The 15,196-nt window shown below is 52.6% G+C and overlaps 1 protein-coding gene across 1 annotated transcript; it reads left to right on the top strand.

Moving 5' to 3' along the window:
- Nucleotides 1-1,561: 1,561 nt before the first annotated feature.
- On the top strand, nt 1,562-11,587 carry LOC135887973 (zinc finger protein RFP-like). The gene is made up of 7 exons (XM_065415781.1): nt 1,562-1,979; nt 5,442-5,537; nt 6,090-6,320; nt 6,635-6,657; nt 7,336-7,451; nt 9,541-9,600; nt 10,701-11,587. The coding sequence occupies exons 1-7, from the start codon at nt 1,563-1,565 to the stop codon at nt 11,213-11,215; spliced, it is 1,458 nt and encodes a 485-aa protein (XP_065271853.1). The 5' UTR covers nt 1,562; the 3' UTR covers nt 11,216-11,587.
- Nucleotides 11,588-15,196: the final 3,609 nt, after the last annotated feature.

Genomic DNA, 15,196 nt, shown 5'->3' with positions numbered 1-15,196 from the left:
TTTTCTCTGCAATGAAGAGAACCAGAAACTTCCTTTGTTTAGGAAACAAAAGCCAAGAGTCTCACCTCGTCACATGCTTCCAGGAGCTGGGGCTTTAACAAATACACCAAATATCAGGCAAAACCATTCTCTGAAGTGTCCCTAGCCTCTGTTTGCCAGAAGCTGGGAATTAATGACAGGGATGGATCACTTGATGATCACCTGTTCTGTTCATTCCTTCTGGGGAACCTGGCATTGGCCAGTGTCAGAAGACAGGATACTAGGCTAGATGGACTATCGGTCTGACCCAGTATAGCCATTCTTATGTCCATGAGACTCATTATAAAATCATGAATGTTGGCAACACTTTTGACACTGCATCTCCTTTACACAGAGGCAGAGCTGCCTCACCATATGTCAGAATCAGCCTTTGACACATTGATTCCAGCTTAACCAAGTTTTTGGCCTGTGAATTGAATATCCCTAGACTTGGAAGGATTAGACTTTATCAGTCGATGTCAGTAAATGCTGATTTCACTGTACACACACAAACCATGGAAAAATATTTCCATTGATAAGTGAAATAGGCACAGTAAGAAAAATGCTGCTTGAGAACTTACTAGAGTTTGATTTCAGGAGATTTACTTCATATGTTTTGACATGTGAAGTTGATGATTTGTGTTTCAACAGTTACACTTTTTAAGTTTTTCAATCTCCGTGTCTACTGTCATAAAATAATTATTGTCTGACTCCAATTTCTCACAACTGTGAACAATAATATTGATAAAAACTGAAACTGTGAAAGTTTAAATAGATACATAAAAAAAATCTTACAAATAAATATTAATTGTATCGGTCAGAATTACATATTAAGTCAAATGAATTCTGCCAAGCCTAAATATCACTCCTTAGACACGCAGTCACAGGCACCAACTTTTCTCGGTGCCGGTGGGTGCTCGCACCCCCATTCCCGCACCCGACTCCACCCCTTCCCCAATGTCCCTGCCCAAATTCCACCCCTCCCTGGCCCTATAGGACCCCTCCCCAAATCCCTGTTCCAGCCCCACCTCCTCCCCGAGTGTGCCACATTCTCCCTCCTCAACCCTCCCTCCCAGGCTTCCCGTGTGAAACAGTTGCTTCACGGCGCAAGCACTGGGAGGGAGTTGGGAGAAGCAGGATGCACTCAGGGGAGGAGGCAGAGGTGAGCTGGGGCAGTGAGCTGTCCATTTGTCCCGGTGGGTGCTCCAGTCCCGGAGCACCCACGGAGTCGGTGCCTATGTACGCAGTTCTGTAAGCTCATCAGGACAAGGAGAAGTTGATGTCCATGTGAAGCCGCAGTGACAGCCGCCCTCCCCCCCCCCCCCCCCAGCCCAGCCCAGCCCAGGGGGCTGATTGCAGGATCGGAGCCTTATGGGGACATTTCTCACCATAGCCTGAATGTTACCAGTGACCTGGCTCCAGCTCCTCAAACAGCCTGAGTCAGTTCCAGGAAAGAAAACACCCAATTGCTGCTGCTGCAGGCGGGGCATATTTCTGAGCTCAGGAAATAGAAACTTACCTTGTTCCTCTGTACAGAGGGAGCCATGGCTGCAGAAAACCCTGTGGAAAGTCCCCAGGAGGAAGCTACATGCCCCATCTGTCTGGAGTATTTTAAGGACCCAGTGATTATAGAGTGTGGGCACAATTTCTGCCAAGCCTGCATCACCCAGTGCTGGGAAGGATCCGATACAGCCACCTCCTGCCCTCAGTGCAGAGAAACTGTGCAACAGAGAAACCTCAGGCCCAACAGGCAGCTGGCAAACATGGTAGAAATCGCCAAAGGGCTGAGTTTACAGGCAGCAAAGGGAGCAGGAGAGGACGGGGTGTGTGAGAGACACCAGGAGGCTCTGAAACTGTTCTGTGAAAAGGACCAAACCCCCATCTGTCTGGTTTGCAACAGATCCCGGGCTCACAAAGCTCACAAGGTGGTTCCCATAGAGGAGGCTGCCCAGGAGTACAAGGTAGGGAATTGCTGGCAAGTTTAATGGGCAATAACTTTGGATTTTAATTACAGGTTAATTTCACTACAAGTTGTCTGTCACAAGTGTATCTGCATCAGGCAGCTCTGCAAAGCCTTCACTGTATGGGAGATGCTATTAAAATATAAATGATTTTGCAGAGTGGCAAGAAAGGCAAAAAAAAAAAAAAACTTTAAAGATACCTGATGTGGGAAACTTTTATGTGAAAAGCTGAATCCTTGTCAAACCCAGTTTCCACATGCAAAATAAGGGAACTTTTTGTGGAACAGAAGCTGTGAGGCTTAAATCACAACAGCTGCAGGCCGGTCTAGGTGAGAGGGCTGTTTTCAGACTGAAGAAGGGGAAGTTACAAGCTGTTGTTATTATTCAGTTCTATCATTGAGTTTATAAATGTTGTTTTTATTTGGATCACAGCAGCCCCTTCACCCCTGAAATGAGATCTGTGCCATGCCCAAAACATACTGAGGGACAATCTCTCCCCTGAGCAGGTTGCAGACTAAGTAGATAAGACAGACAAATGGTGTGAAGAGAAACTGAGGCTACATCTACACTACAGGGGGGGGTCGATTTAAGATACGCAAATTCAGCTATGCGAATAGCGTAGCTGAATTTGACGTATCGCAGCCGACTTACCCCGCTGTGAGGACGGCGGCAAAATCGACCTCCGCGGCTTCCCGTCGACGGCGCTTACTCCCACCTTCGCTGGTGGAGTAAGAGCGTCGATTCGGGGATCGATTGTCGCGTCCTGACGGGACGCGATAAATCGATCCCCGAGAGGTCGATTTCTACCCGCCGATTCAGGCGGGTAGTGTAGACCAGGCCTCAGGTGCAGAGAGGGCAGTGACTTGTTCAAGGTCACACAGCAGGTCAGTGGCAGAGTTGGGAATACAACTGAGGTATCCCAAGGCCCAGTCTAGTGCCCAAGCCTCTAGGCCATGCTGTCACCCTAGCCAGGGCCGGCTTTAGGCCAATTCAACCAATTCCTCTGAATCGGGCCCTGCCCCTAAGAGGGCCCCGCGCCCAAGCCCCAGTACGGCGTACCGGCAAGAGACGGTGTGCTGTACCCGGGCGGCCCGGCTTCCCCAGGGGGCAATTTAAAGGGCCTGGGGCTACCAGCAGGGGCTGGAGCCCCAGGCCCTTTAAATTGCCACCAGAGCCCCACTGCTGGAGCCCTGGGGTGGGGCTGCGGGGCTCTCGGGGCTATTTAAAAAGTCCAGGGCTCCCGCTGCCTCTACCACCCCGGCCCTTTAAATAGCCGCCGGAGCCCCACCGCTTCCCCAGGGCTCCCGCGGCTATTTAAAGGGCCGGGGCGGTAGAAGCAGGGAAGCCTCAGGCCCTTTAAATAGCCCCCAGTGCCCTGGGGTAGCGAGGGGGCTCCAGCTGCCTCTGCCGCCCCGGTCCTTTAAATAGCCCCCGGAGCCCCGCCGCTTCCCCAGGGCTCCCACGGCTATTTAAAGGGCCTGGGCAGTAGAAGCAGGGGAGCCCTGGGCCCTTTAAATAGCCCCCGAGCCCCGGGCTGCTGCTGCTACCCCAGTGGGGGAGGGAGGAGAAGGGGGCACTCACCGTACAGGGTGGGCTGTACCCCCTGTACCCGCACCCCCTGCCCACACCAGCCCCGCACCCCCCTGGCCTGCCTGCACCAGCCCCTGTCTGCAGCCAGCCCTACACCCCCTGCCTGCAAGCCAGCCCGTCTCCAGCCAGCTGCTCACCCTGCCCTGTCTCCAGCCCCGCACCCCCTGCCCTGCCCACAGCCAGCCCATCTCCAGCCAGCCCCGCACCCTTTGCCCTGCCTGCAGCCAGACCCTACCTCCAGTCAGCCCCTGCCCTGCCTCCAGCCAGCCCCATGTCCACTGGTGCCCTGCAGTTCCCAGGGCAGTAACCCTGCACACCTGCTTCAATGAGGGGGGCAGGGAGCAGGTGGGACCCACACATGTGCACACCCTAGGGTGACCAGACAACAAGTGTGAAAAATCGGGATGGGGGTGGGGGGGTAATAGGATTCTATATAAGCAAAAGACCCAAAAATCGGGACTGTCCCTATAAAAACGGGACATCTGGTCACCTTAGCACACCCCCAGGGCGTGGCAGGGACCCACACATGTGAAACAGAGCTCATTTCTAGTTCAGGCCCATCTTTTTAAAAAAGAACTTTAGGTAGGGTTAACATACATCCGTATTTTTCCGGACATGTCAGGCTTTTTGGTTCTTAAATCGCCGTCCGGGAGGAAAATACGGATGTATGGTAACCCTACTGGTACAAAATATACATACTGTGGCACATCCCTTAAATCAGAACTTTTTATAGGGAACCGGTTGCTAAGAAATGAAAGGGTTTTTTTTACATTTTTTTTTTTTAGTCATCCCTGCTGGGGCCCCGCCGAAAATGTTCGAATTGGGCCCCGCACTTCCTAAAGCCGGCCCTGACCCTAGCATGGCTGCACCGAGCAGTGATGAAGTGCAGCCGTTAGGAGGTAAAGATGCCTCAATAAAGGTCCCAGGGAAGCCCAGCAGGGAGAGGAGGTTTCTCACTGGGATTCTGAATTCCTGTGTTGCTCCATGAGGGGTTAAACTCAGATGCCGGCCTGCACTAGAGGGGATCACTTGGTTAAATGCTGTGAGGACCCCCAAGCACTTTGAGTCCACACACAAAAGGGCTCCAGAGAGTGCAGGCTCATTCCAAATACCACTAGGATTAGACTTGATTGCAGCAGAACTAACCTTTGGGCAGTGCTGAGCGGAGTCATTCATCTGCTTTATTGTGTACGTGGGCAAGGACCAGCCAAAGTGGTTCCATCAGTCCCACAATGCAGCATTTTCAAATCTCCCAGAATCCACTGCTTCTGTGACCTTTACTAGGGAGTGGGATTCTAGGGGTAGCTACCCAGAAGGCATTTCTACTAAAAGCATTCAGGACAGCACTACGGCAAACTCGAACTCTTCTTACCAAAAATCAACCTATCTAATGGGGTTTGGCCTTCATGCTCAGCCCAGGTCTGTCCAACCAGTGCAATCCCCAGAGCGTCAAGGCTGAAATTCAATTGGGAGTTGGTTAGCTTGGAGAATCCCAGCCCATCTTTCGAGCCTTGGTGCTTTCTGGGGTTTGTATCACTTTGTTAATCTTCTGAAAACCATGTTAATTGATTCACCATCATGTGACCCCCGTTTCCTGTTCTGTGCTTTACTAGTAATTAATTAATAAAGACCAATCAAGCTTGGATAATTGGTCTGTCTCTAATTCCTAAAAAGACTGAACCTGATTTCGTAAAAAGCCTGAATATCACACACTCCCAGTCTTCATTGTCAGGTTTCATTTCTTTGGTGGCCCTGGTGTCATCAGCCGATTAGGACCAACAGTCATCTTGGGTTTGGGTGGAAAAAATATCCCCTTACACACCCCTCTCAGCCCTCCAAATAAAACCTCCCAAATCATCTCTGTGTCTACAGGGAAAAATCCAGGCCCATTTGAAGACTCTGACGGAAGACAGAGAAAAGCTGCTGGGATTTAAAGAGACTGGAGAGGCGACATGCCAGGAGTATCTGGTAGGTGCCTGTTGTTAGTAATCTGCAGAGACTTGCAGTGGGGGTGGTCTGTTTGGATGCAGATTCCTGATTAGCCTTGGTGAACGTGGGCTTGTCATGTTTCTCCATGATCATGGATTTTCTGTGTTAGGTTCATGGGCAAAATCTAAGCTCTCATGTCAGTGAATGAGTTAATTTCTGGCCCTTGTGGCTTTCACTGTGTCTGCCACATTTCTTGCATTGTTGAATTATTTGATTCTCTTTTCCCCCTGGAACGTCTCTCAGTGTAATGCTGAGTCCTGCCTCCTGCTGCTCTGAGTCTCCATTCCCAGAGGCCATTGATAACACAATGTCCTAAGCACATCAGATATGGAAACTTCCCTTTTCAGACACACTATTGAGAAATGAAAAAGGTGTGAGAGAAACTTCTCCCAAATGACCACAGGGGAGAGTCAAGTATCAGAAATTTTAGGGTTTGCAAAGAAGTTCTCCCTCCTGCACACTCAGCACTCCATGGAAGGACCCCCGGCTGCCGCCATGTCCCTGACCAGCACTTTCCCTGTTGCTTTACAGAAACAGATAGAAAAGGAGAGGCAGAAAATTGTGTCTGAATTTCAGCAACTGTGGCAGTTCCTGGAGGAACAAGAGCGACTCCTGCTGGCCCAGCTGGAAAAATTGGACAAGGTGTTTGTGAAGATACAGAATGAAAAAATCACCAAACTCTCTGAGGAGATTTCCTATCTCAGTGAGTTGATCAGCGAGCTGGAGGGGAAGTATCAGAAGCCAGCGAGTGAATTCCTGCAGGTGAGACTGAGTTAGGAATACTCCAAATCCCATGACAGCGACAAGACAGCTCCTAAAACATGGGTATGAGAGTCTATCAGTCAGAGGTCACAGGTAACTTGGTGTGTGCCTTCCTGAAATGTGAATGATTATTGGTCATTGCAGAGTCACAGACACATAAATAATAAGAGGGACAAAAGCCCCATTACCTCAATGAATATATGGCAATGTGGTCAGGGCAGGGCCTCTCTTCCTCATATTTCAAAATCCCTTCCTCGCAAAATTAAGTGTGTGTCAGGTGGGACTGAAATTCTTTCCCTCTCTCTCTCCTCTAGGACATCAGAAGCACCTTGTGCAGGTATGTGTGTCTCTCTCACTCCCCCTCACACTTCACAATGCTGGGAAAGACCTTGGAAGTGCAGTTATCACTACATCTCCCCAGGGTACTACAGCAAAATGTTTGCGGAAGGTCACATTTTGGATACAAATCTCTCTGATCCATTTAACCCTGAGATTCTCACCATTTTATCAAAGACTCTGGAATTACCCATTGAGTGGGAAAGACTGACCTACATTATATTCTAGCGATGTCACATCCCTGGTGGACTGGCTGCCTCAGGATTGTGGGGATGGAATATGGGCCTTTCTCTGCTGGGGCCCTAGTTAGCATTCAGCCCAGGCCAGCAGTGATCAAGAATTTTGCCCACCTGAGGACTGTTTGGAGACCTGTGTGGAATAAGCTGGAGAGGGGGGAGTTGGTGTCTCAGTCTAGTTCCTAGTGGGTCGATTTCTACAGCACTTCACCTGGGAACCTCCTGTCCCTCAGAGCATGGAGACTCACTTCCCTTTTATCCCCAGGGCTGGTCCTTTGGGAGGAAGGTTGCACAGCCATGGCTTGTGTTCTGCCTGCATTAAGGCTGCAGAAGTAGAGGAATTCTAACTCTAGGCCCCTGAGAACAGTGACTCACTACCAACAACTTATAATGCGTCACTAAATGAAATCTATCCATGTGAATTTTTTTCTCTCCAGCTGTAGGAATGAGAGGAGGAAGTTCCAGCAGCCACTGAAGATTTCTCCTAAATTGAAAGTGAGACTCAGTGATTTCTCACAGAAAACTGTTGTTCTAGTGAATACTCTGAGGAAGATCAAAGGTACTGAGAAGGGATCTAGACAGGGAAGTTGGGATGTGCCTCTGAGACTGGGGGAGGAGAATGGCTCTGGCCAATTGGTTCAAAATTAGATTATGCTTCTCTTTCATTGTTGGGTGAAAATGCCACACACTTGGGGTTCAAGTCACTCAGGTTGATTAATTCAAACCTTTATTTTACCTGCCTTCCCATTACAATTACTATTAGAGTGAGTAGGAAATGACAGACATACCGAAAGAAATACTGCCCAGTTACCTTCTCCTGGGGCATCGGCGGGTCACGGGGGATTTCTCCTATGATGCGCCGATTACCTCTTACAACTTGTGACATGTTATGCACATCCCGATTATATATTTCTTACTTCTTTTCCAATCACCTTTGAGGGTTATAAATATTAAGTACTTCTTATAACTCATACACTGCACGTACATTAACTTTTTAATTGGCGGGACTTTTCCTGTCCAAGCTATTTTCATGTCACTGTTCTCTTTTCTCTGCATAGGGGTTGTGGACTTTGCTAACTGGTCCTTGGCAGTACATTTTGGGTGTCTGTTGTCTTTAAACACATGGTATGATCAAAACATCTTTGTCCCACACAGGAACTTATGAACACATCACTTAATAACAAGGTCACATAAGGCAACATTTCCCTTATGCCAAGCAAACTGCTCACCAGGCCAAAGCGATTCAGTCAGTATAAACGCACAATCTCGGTCTGTCCAAACTGCTGCATAAGAAATAACCCTTGTACCAATTCTTAATACTGAACATAATAACTAGTGGAAAGCAGAGAAACGGAGCAGATGTAGCAGGGCCCAGGTATCAGCATGTCTCCCATTAATTCATGACTTACCAAAGGTCACAGCATTCAGGCACAAAACAGCCTAATTTGGGGCACCTGAGTTTCAGTCCCAACTCGAGAGCTGCAGGGCAGGTGCTCCAGAGCCATGCAGCCTCCACAGCTGCAGGTGCAGTCAGTGGAGCTGCAGGTGCCCAAACCCCTCTAAGAACCAGGCCTCAGGTACCTAAAGGTCGGCGCCCAAAATCTAGAACCTAAATTAAAGGCCGTTTGTTAGAACTGGACTCAGCCCATCACTGTCCTCTGGTCCCGTAGGGCAGCTAGTCTGGGCCAAATGGGCTGTAGGGAAGGAGAAAGCCCCTCCCCCACGGTGAGGGATCCCTCCAGCACAGGAGCCTCTGGTGTCTCCTCCCCAGCAGCTGCAGGCACAAGGCGTGTTCCCGAGAGGGCTGGGAATGGGGTGTGGGGGGTGAGGGCGGGTGGAAGAGGGAGGGGGTGGGCGAGGCACAGAGGGACGTGGGCAGTGTAAAGCTGGGCCTCTGACACTCTGCACACTGGGCAAGGCACACGGGGGCCATTGTCATCGGGATGTAACTCTGGCTGGCTTCAGAACTTCCTCAGCCTGTGCCAAGGTCGGCACCAGCCCCTGCAGCCACTGAACAGCAGAGTCACAAATGGCCCCTCCCCTCTCTCCTTTAGCCGGTACGGGGTGAATCTGGCCCATGAAGCCAACCTTCCCTCGCCTCAATTTCCACATGGATAAAATGATTTTATTATTATTCCTGTTTCTGCCTATGGAGGACCAGGCCCCGTCGTGCTGCTCTCTGTAGAGACGCTGAGTAAACAGACCCAACAGCTCACAATTGCAGCCAGGATTTCACAAACTCTGAACATCCCGTTAGTGTCAAAGGGACCCAAGTGGGTAAAGTTACTTTTATGCCAAAGTCTTTGCAGGCTCTGGGTCTAGGTTACGACAAAAGGCAGCAAGTGAATGAGACAAACCAACTGGAGTCCGAAGGGGGGATGATGAGGGGAAAAGTAAATCTCTCTTACAGATTGTCTGTCCTGGGATGGTTGTGAGGCTTAATGGATGATCATGTTGGTTCCATTACTGGGAGATGCCTGAATGAGAGAGGAAAGAGACGGTTTCAGACCTTTTTATACTAAATACCCGAGTGTGTCTCTGTCTGTTTCTCTGTCATAATTAAATCACAGGTCTAGGAGTTCAGACTGGGGATGCTGTTATAATATGAAAGCCTTAAATCTCACCTCTCTTCTCCTTTCCCCCTGCAGACGCTCTGCCATCTGAACTGGAGAGAAAAAGCAGGAAATCCCTAGGGCCATTCAGACAAGGTGAGTTTGCAGGTGGAGATTGTCTTTAAATGATGAGAAAATTTCAGTGAAAACATCTTCATGGGATTGTAGCTAAAGTTACCAACCAAACTGACAGTGACCATGACACACAGCCCTAAAAATAGCACATTTAGCAGTAACGAGATCCAGGCGCACTGGAACAGGGAAGACCAGGGGCCATGGTGCTAAAGTCCACTGAGGCCTGCTTAAACTGCAAGCCTTGGGCACATGTGGAGTGTCACAGACAATGGTTGTGCTTCAGGCAGGGCAGCTGATCAGCTCCTCCCCATGAGGCACAGCCCCTGCCCTCGGCACCAGCTTCTTCCCAGTGCCAGACCCTCCCAGTGGCCCCACCCCTGCTCCTCTTCTGCCCCCTGACCTGAATCCAGAGCTAGGCTGCCACCCATAGAGTCTGGATTACACTGAGGAGCCCTGGACCCTCCACCTGCCCTGGGTGGTGCACCCCGGGGAGTGGGGACCTGGGCTGGGGGCTGTTCTCAGATCCCCCAGAAACCCACCAAGGACAGGTGGAGGATCAGAAGCTCTCCACAGCAGCCAAGGTTCTCAGCCTGGCCTGGGGGCGGGGCCTTAGCGGGAAGAGGGGGAGTGGGGCAGGGCCATGGAGGGGGTATGGCCACAGGTGGCGAGACCTCGTGCCCCCTCCCCCCCAGCAACTTCTACCAAGGTTCCAGAACTCCTGGGAGATCCCAGACTGACATCACACAAACACTCCTGACACCAACCTTAGTGCTGAGTTCATGCCCACGCTGATGAACAGAAACATTCTCACTGAGCAACACCTGAACAGAGCTCTCTGCCCTGAGGGCTAACACATCCCTTTGCTTCACTCCAGTATAGGGGGTCTCCCCCATCACTCTTCTCCAACATCCTGCCTTTCCTGTGGGCAGGGCTGGGCTCTCCCATTACAGCTGCTCACTGCTTCCTGGACTGGGGAGATTCTCTTCCTGTGACGCTGACTGCTCCTCCCTTCTCTCTAGGCCTGTCCCAGCCAGAACAGGGCTGCTGGGGAGTGTGAGAAATGGCCCCAGCCTCCCCCAGGGCTGAGCTCTGCCCCTAACGCTCTGATTCTCTCTCACCAGTGAACGTGACTCTGGATCCAGACTCGGCTCATCCCCAACTCGTTCTGTCTGAGGATCGGAAAAGTGTGAGATGGGGAGACACACGGCAGGATCTGCCCAACAATCCTGAGAGATTTGATTCTTGGGCCTGTGTGCTGGGCTATAAGGGATTCACCTCGGGGAGACGTTGCTGGGAGGTGCAAGTGGGGGCTGGGAGACACTGGGCTTTGGGGGTGGCCAGAGAGTCTGTGGGGAGGAAGGGACGGATCAGCCGTAGCCCTGAGGGGGGAATCTGGGCTGTGCAGCGGTGGGGGAGTCGATTTGAGGCTCTCACCTCTGCCGTGACCCGCCTGCCCAGGCGCCAGGTTCCCACCAGGATCCGGGTTTGTCTGGACTGTGACTGGGGGCAGGTGACATTTATCGATGCTGTTGACGAGACCCCGATCTTCAGTTTCCCACCGGGCTCCGCCCTTGGGGAGAGAATCCGACCCTGGCTTTGGCTGGGACCCGGATCCCCGCTCAGATTGTGTCCCTGAGCGGGGAGTTTTGTAGTGACAATTCTTCAACAAAAAAACTTCCAAAACAGACTCCAACGAGAAACTGAAAAAAATGGAGTTAATTTGTGAACTGGACACCATCAGATTAGGCCTGAATAAAGCCTGGGAGTGGATGAGTCACTACAAAAACTAAAAACTAATTTCCCCCTACTGTTACTCACACCTTCTTGTCAACCAGTTAAAATGGGCCACCCTGATTACCACTGCAAAAGTGATTTTGGTACAGCAACACATCTTTTCATGTACTGTGTATATATTTTTTTCCTACTCTATTTTCCACTCAATGCATCTTATGAAGTGGGTTTTAGCCCATGAAAGCTTATGCCCAAATAAATTTGTTAGTCTCTAAGGTACCACAAGGACTCCTCATTGTTTTTGCTGATACCAACTAACAGAGCTACCAGTCTGAAACAGCGAGCTAGCGCCACTCTGTCTCAACTCCACTGGTCTTCAGCCCTTTAGGTGAGGGTGAGTCCCTCAATCAGGTATGCCAAGCACAGTTCTGCTGCCCCGATTCACACAACAAGGATAACAACCCTTTAGTGCCCCTGCCCCCAGTAACAAAGGGGACTTGTGATCCAACACCAGCCAAAAGTGATCATTTGGGCAAAGCAGCCCCATCATGCTGAGCACCAAGGCAGGGCGGGTGTGCCCGTGCAAACAAGGTCAGCTCCTAAAGTGCTGTTCCCCAGCTCGTCAGTAGGTGTCAGGGGAGAGCTCATTCAGACCCTGCTTACATTAAGAATGGCTTGGTTCAGTTGAGGGTACATCTACACAGCACCTGGGAGGTGTGATTCCCAGCTGGGGTACATGTACACTAGGGTTACCATATTTCAATCCTGTGAAAAGAGGACACTCCACGGGGCCCTGGCCCCGCCCCAACTCCGCCCCTTCCCCGCCCCCGGCCCTGCCCCAACTCCGCCCCCAGGAGGGGGGGGGAAATGGCGGCAGAGCAAAAAAAACCCCCAAAAAGCTCCCTCCCACCATTCCTCCTCCCTCCGCAAGCACTGGAGGGAGGCCCAGGAGACGCAGGGGGAGCGCGGGGCCGGGGTGAGTGTGAGTCCAGCCTGGCCCCGAGCAGGCAGGACTCGGGCGGTACCTGGAGGGAGAGTAGGGGGGCAGCCCGCGGGGCCAGGCGGTGGCTGTTCATTCTCCCCACCTGGGCAGCTGGACTCGGGAGCAGCCGCTGCTGCAGCTCCCACTGCCGCGGGGGGAGGAAGCAGTCATGGCGCTCGGCGGCTGCGGCTCTGGTGCCTGGGCCCAAACCCCCTGAGCCCAGTCCTGTTGCAGGGACCCAGCAGGGTGCATGCTGCGCCCAGCCCCTGGCTAGTTGCATCTGGGCTGGCTACCGAGCTGGTGCTGCAATCCCGCGGCGGCCCCGGGGCAGAGGCATTGGCAGCCCAGCCCCGTTTGTTCCCCTGCGGGACCCCAGCGGGACAGGGGGGCTGCGGCCTGCTGCCCCCACTCTGGGGCTGCCCGCAGGATTGCACCAGATGTGTCCCCGCAGCAGGCCCGGGCTCAGGGGTTCATGCCCCGGGCGCCAGAGCTGCAGCCGCAGAGCGCCACATGCTTGGCGCTTCCCCCCGCGGCAGTGGGAGCTGCAGCAGCGGCTGCTCCCGAGTCCGGCTGCCCAGCTGGGGAGAACGAACAGCCGCCGCCTGGCCCCAGAAAGTTGGAGCCCGGGGAGGGGGCGGTCCCCTTACCATGTCTCCCTATTTTCCCGGACATGTCCTGCTTTTTGGAAATTCCTCCTGGACGGGGATTTGAGGACCAAAAAGCCGGACATGTCCGGGAAAATCCGGACGTATGGTAACCCTACTGGAGCAGGGCCCCTGGCCCTGGATATTGCTGGAGCTCAGGCACCACAAAAGAATATAACCCGCCGCCCCCCCACCCCATATTCACAACCCCACCCCCAGACAGGCCCCTGGGACTCCCACGCCCCATCCAACCACTCCACGCCCCCTGACAGGACCCCCAGAACACCCGACCAATCCAACCTTCCCCCCTGCTCCCTGTCCTGACTGCTCCAATCCCTCTCCACACCCCCACCCCCTGACAGCCCCCCCCAGAACTCCCGACCCACAACCCTCCCCCTGCTCCTTGACTACACCCCAGGACTCCCCTTACCATGCCCATGCATGTTGGCTCCACGTGTAGGCAAAACACGCTGCCGGGGGGACTGTTTTTGTTGTTACTCCGGGCTGCAGGCAGGAGGGGGGGAGCAGGGGAGGGGCTCTCGCTGCTGGAGACCAATGGGAGCGGCTCAATCAGGCCCAGCCGCCCAATCAGCGAGGCCGCACTCTGCATGGATGGGAGGGAGGGAGGGAGGGAGGGGAGGAGGAAAAATCCCGGACCTTTTAACCTTGTTACCAATTCCTCCCAGACGGCTATTTAAAGATGCAAAAGCCGGACATGTCCGGGGAAATAAGGACGGATGGTAACCCTAATGTACACATGCTGACACTGCTGAAGCGAGCACACTACCAATAGCAGTGAGGCCGTGGCATCAAGAGGACGGATTGGACTAGCTGCTGGAGGGGAAGCAGCCCCAGTGCCCCATGGAAGAGGAATCCCAGTGGTGCAGGGGGGCTGCAGCCAGCGCTCCAGGGCACAGCCTGGGGGAGGGGCTGACTTTAGAATGCACAGGCTGTGCTGTGCTAGGGCCCTATGTCCTGGCCCCAGGATGGGGTTGGATTTCATCTTCCCAACCCCCCTGCACTTCATCTGCAGAGAACCCAGTTTTGGGGTGCAGTGAATGGCACTCAGGGTGACTGACCAATTCACTCAGGGATTGATCCAAAAGCCTTTTATGTGATTGGGAATCTTTCCTCTGATTTCAAGAGGCACCAGAGCAGGTCATGGGATCTTCTTGTGCCTTGGGGTCTATGCTCGCAAAAGAAGTTTATTAACACTCAGGTTATCAGCATCTCTGGGGAAGTGGCTAGTGAAGGTTTCTCAGTCATTGTTTGACACAAATTACTAAGATCCATTGTCCTTTTAATTATCATTTTGATTGTTCAACCCCCAGTGACCACCCAATCAGCATCTTCACTACATGAGCTGTAAATATCTAAGGGACACTGCCCCGAGCACCTGTCCCTTTGCCTTTCTCACCACCGCTGGATTTCCATGTCTGGTCCCAGGTGACTGCTCCCCAGACTCTCCCAGGCCCCCTCTGTCTGTCCCCAGATCCCCCCCTGCAGCCAGGCTGGACAAGGGGCCTGAGAGCCTTGGAGACAGGAGATCTCTGGTTAGCCCATCCCCTGCACAGCGCAGGAGCCCCAGTGCCAGCTCCCCTCACACCCGCTGCCATCTGCAGAGAGCCAGGAGTCCCCGGGAGCTGGGGAGACTGTGCAGGGAAACAGAAGCAGTAGCCACTCGGCTAAGAACAGCTGTGATGGCTGCCCTCTTGGCCAGTGCACCCAGCACTGAACCAGGGACCCCTAGAGCTCTCTGTTTATCCCACACCCTGTGCACTGCAGGACCCCAAGTGTGAGCTCCCCTCACACCCACTGCCCTCGGCCATTGGGCCCCAGCCCTCACCTGGTGCAGAGGAGCTTGGTCTCCATGGACCACTTAGTCCCTGGTCTCTCCGCTGGGACTGACAAAAAGGGAGAAAATGGATGCAGGCCTTGCTGGGTGTGGTTGTGTGAGATGTCACCTGCCCCACTAGGGCCCAGCCTGAGATCCCAGCACATTCCACAGGCCCCTGAGCCACCATCAGATGGACTTTCAGCCTCTGTCCGTGTGGTGGAGGGGGAGGAATTGGGTTATTGCCCTGGGGGAGCTGCTGGGGGAGATTTACCTGCTCACAGACAATTTTAACCGTTATAAAGCTTTACATTTTTGAATCTCAGTGTCCAGTGTCATTAAATAGTTATTGTCTGACCAAAATATTGTCTGATCCCCCCATAATTTCCCACAGCTGTGAAAATTTCAATTGGTAACAATTGGAAT

Source organism: Emys orbicularis, chromosome 13 (genome assembly GCF_028017835.1).
Source record: "Emys orbicularis isolate rEmyOrb1 chromosome 13, rEmyOrb1.hap1, whole genome shotgun sequence".
In the NCBI taxonomy this organism is placed as follows: domain Eukaryota; kingdom Metazoa; phylum Chordata; order Testudines; family Emydidae; genus Emys; species Emys orbicularis.
The sequence above is the reverse complement of the archived record's forward strand: the minus strand, read 5'-3'. Positions and strand labels throughout refer to the sequence as shown.

Coding starts and splice junctions, on each gene's coding strand:
- LOC135887973 (XM_065415781.1), top strand. CDS start 1,563: ATGGCTGCAGAAAACCCTGTGGAAAGTCCCCAGGAGGAAGCTACATGC. Junction 6,658..7,335: donor ATCAGAAGCACCTTGTGCAG/GTATGTGTGTCT, acceptor CTCCAGCTGTAG/GAATGAGAGGAGGAAGTTCC. Junction 7,452..9,540: donor TACTCTGAGGAAGATCAAAG/GTACTGAGAAGG, acceptor TTCCCCCTGCAG/ACGCTCTGCCATCTGAACTG.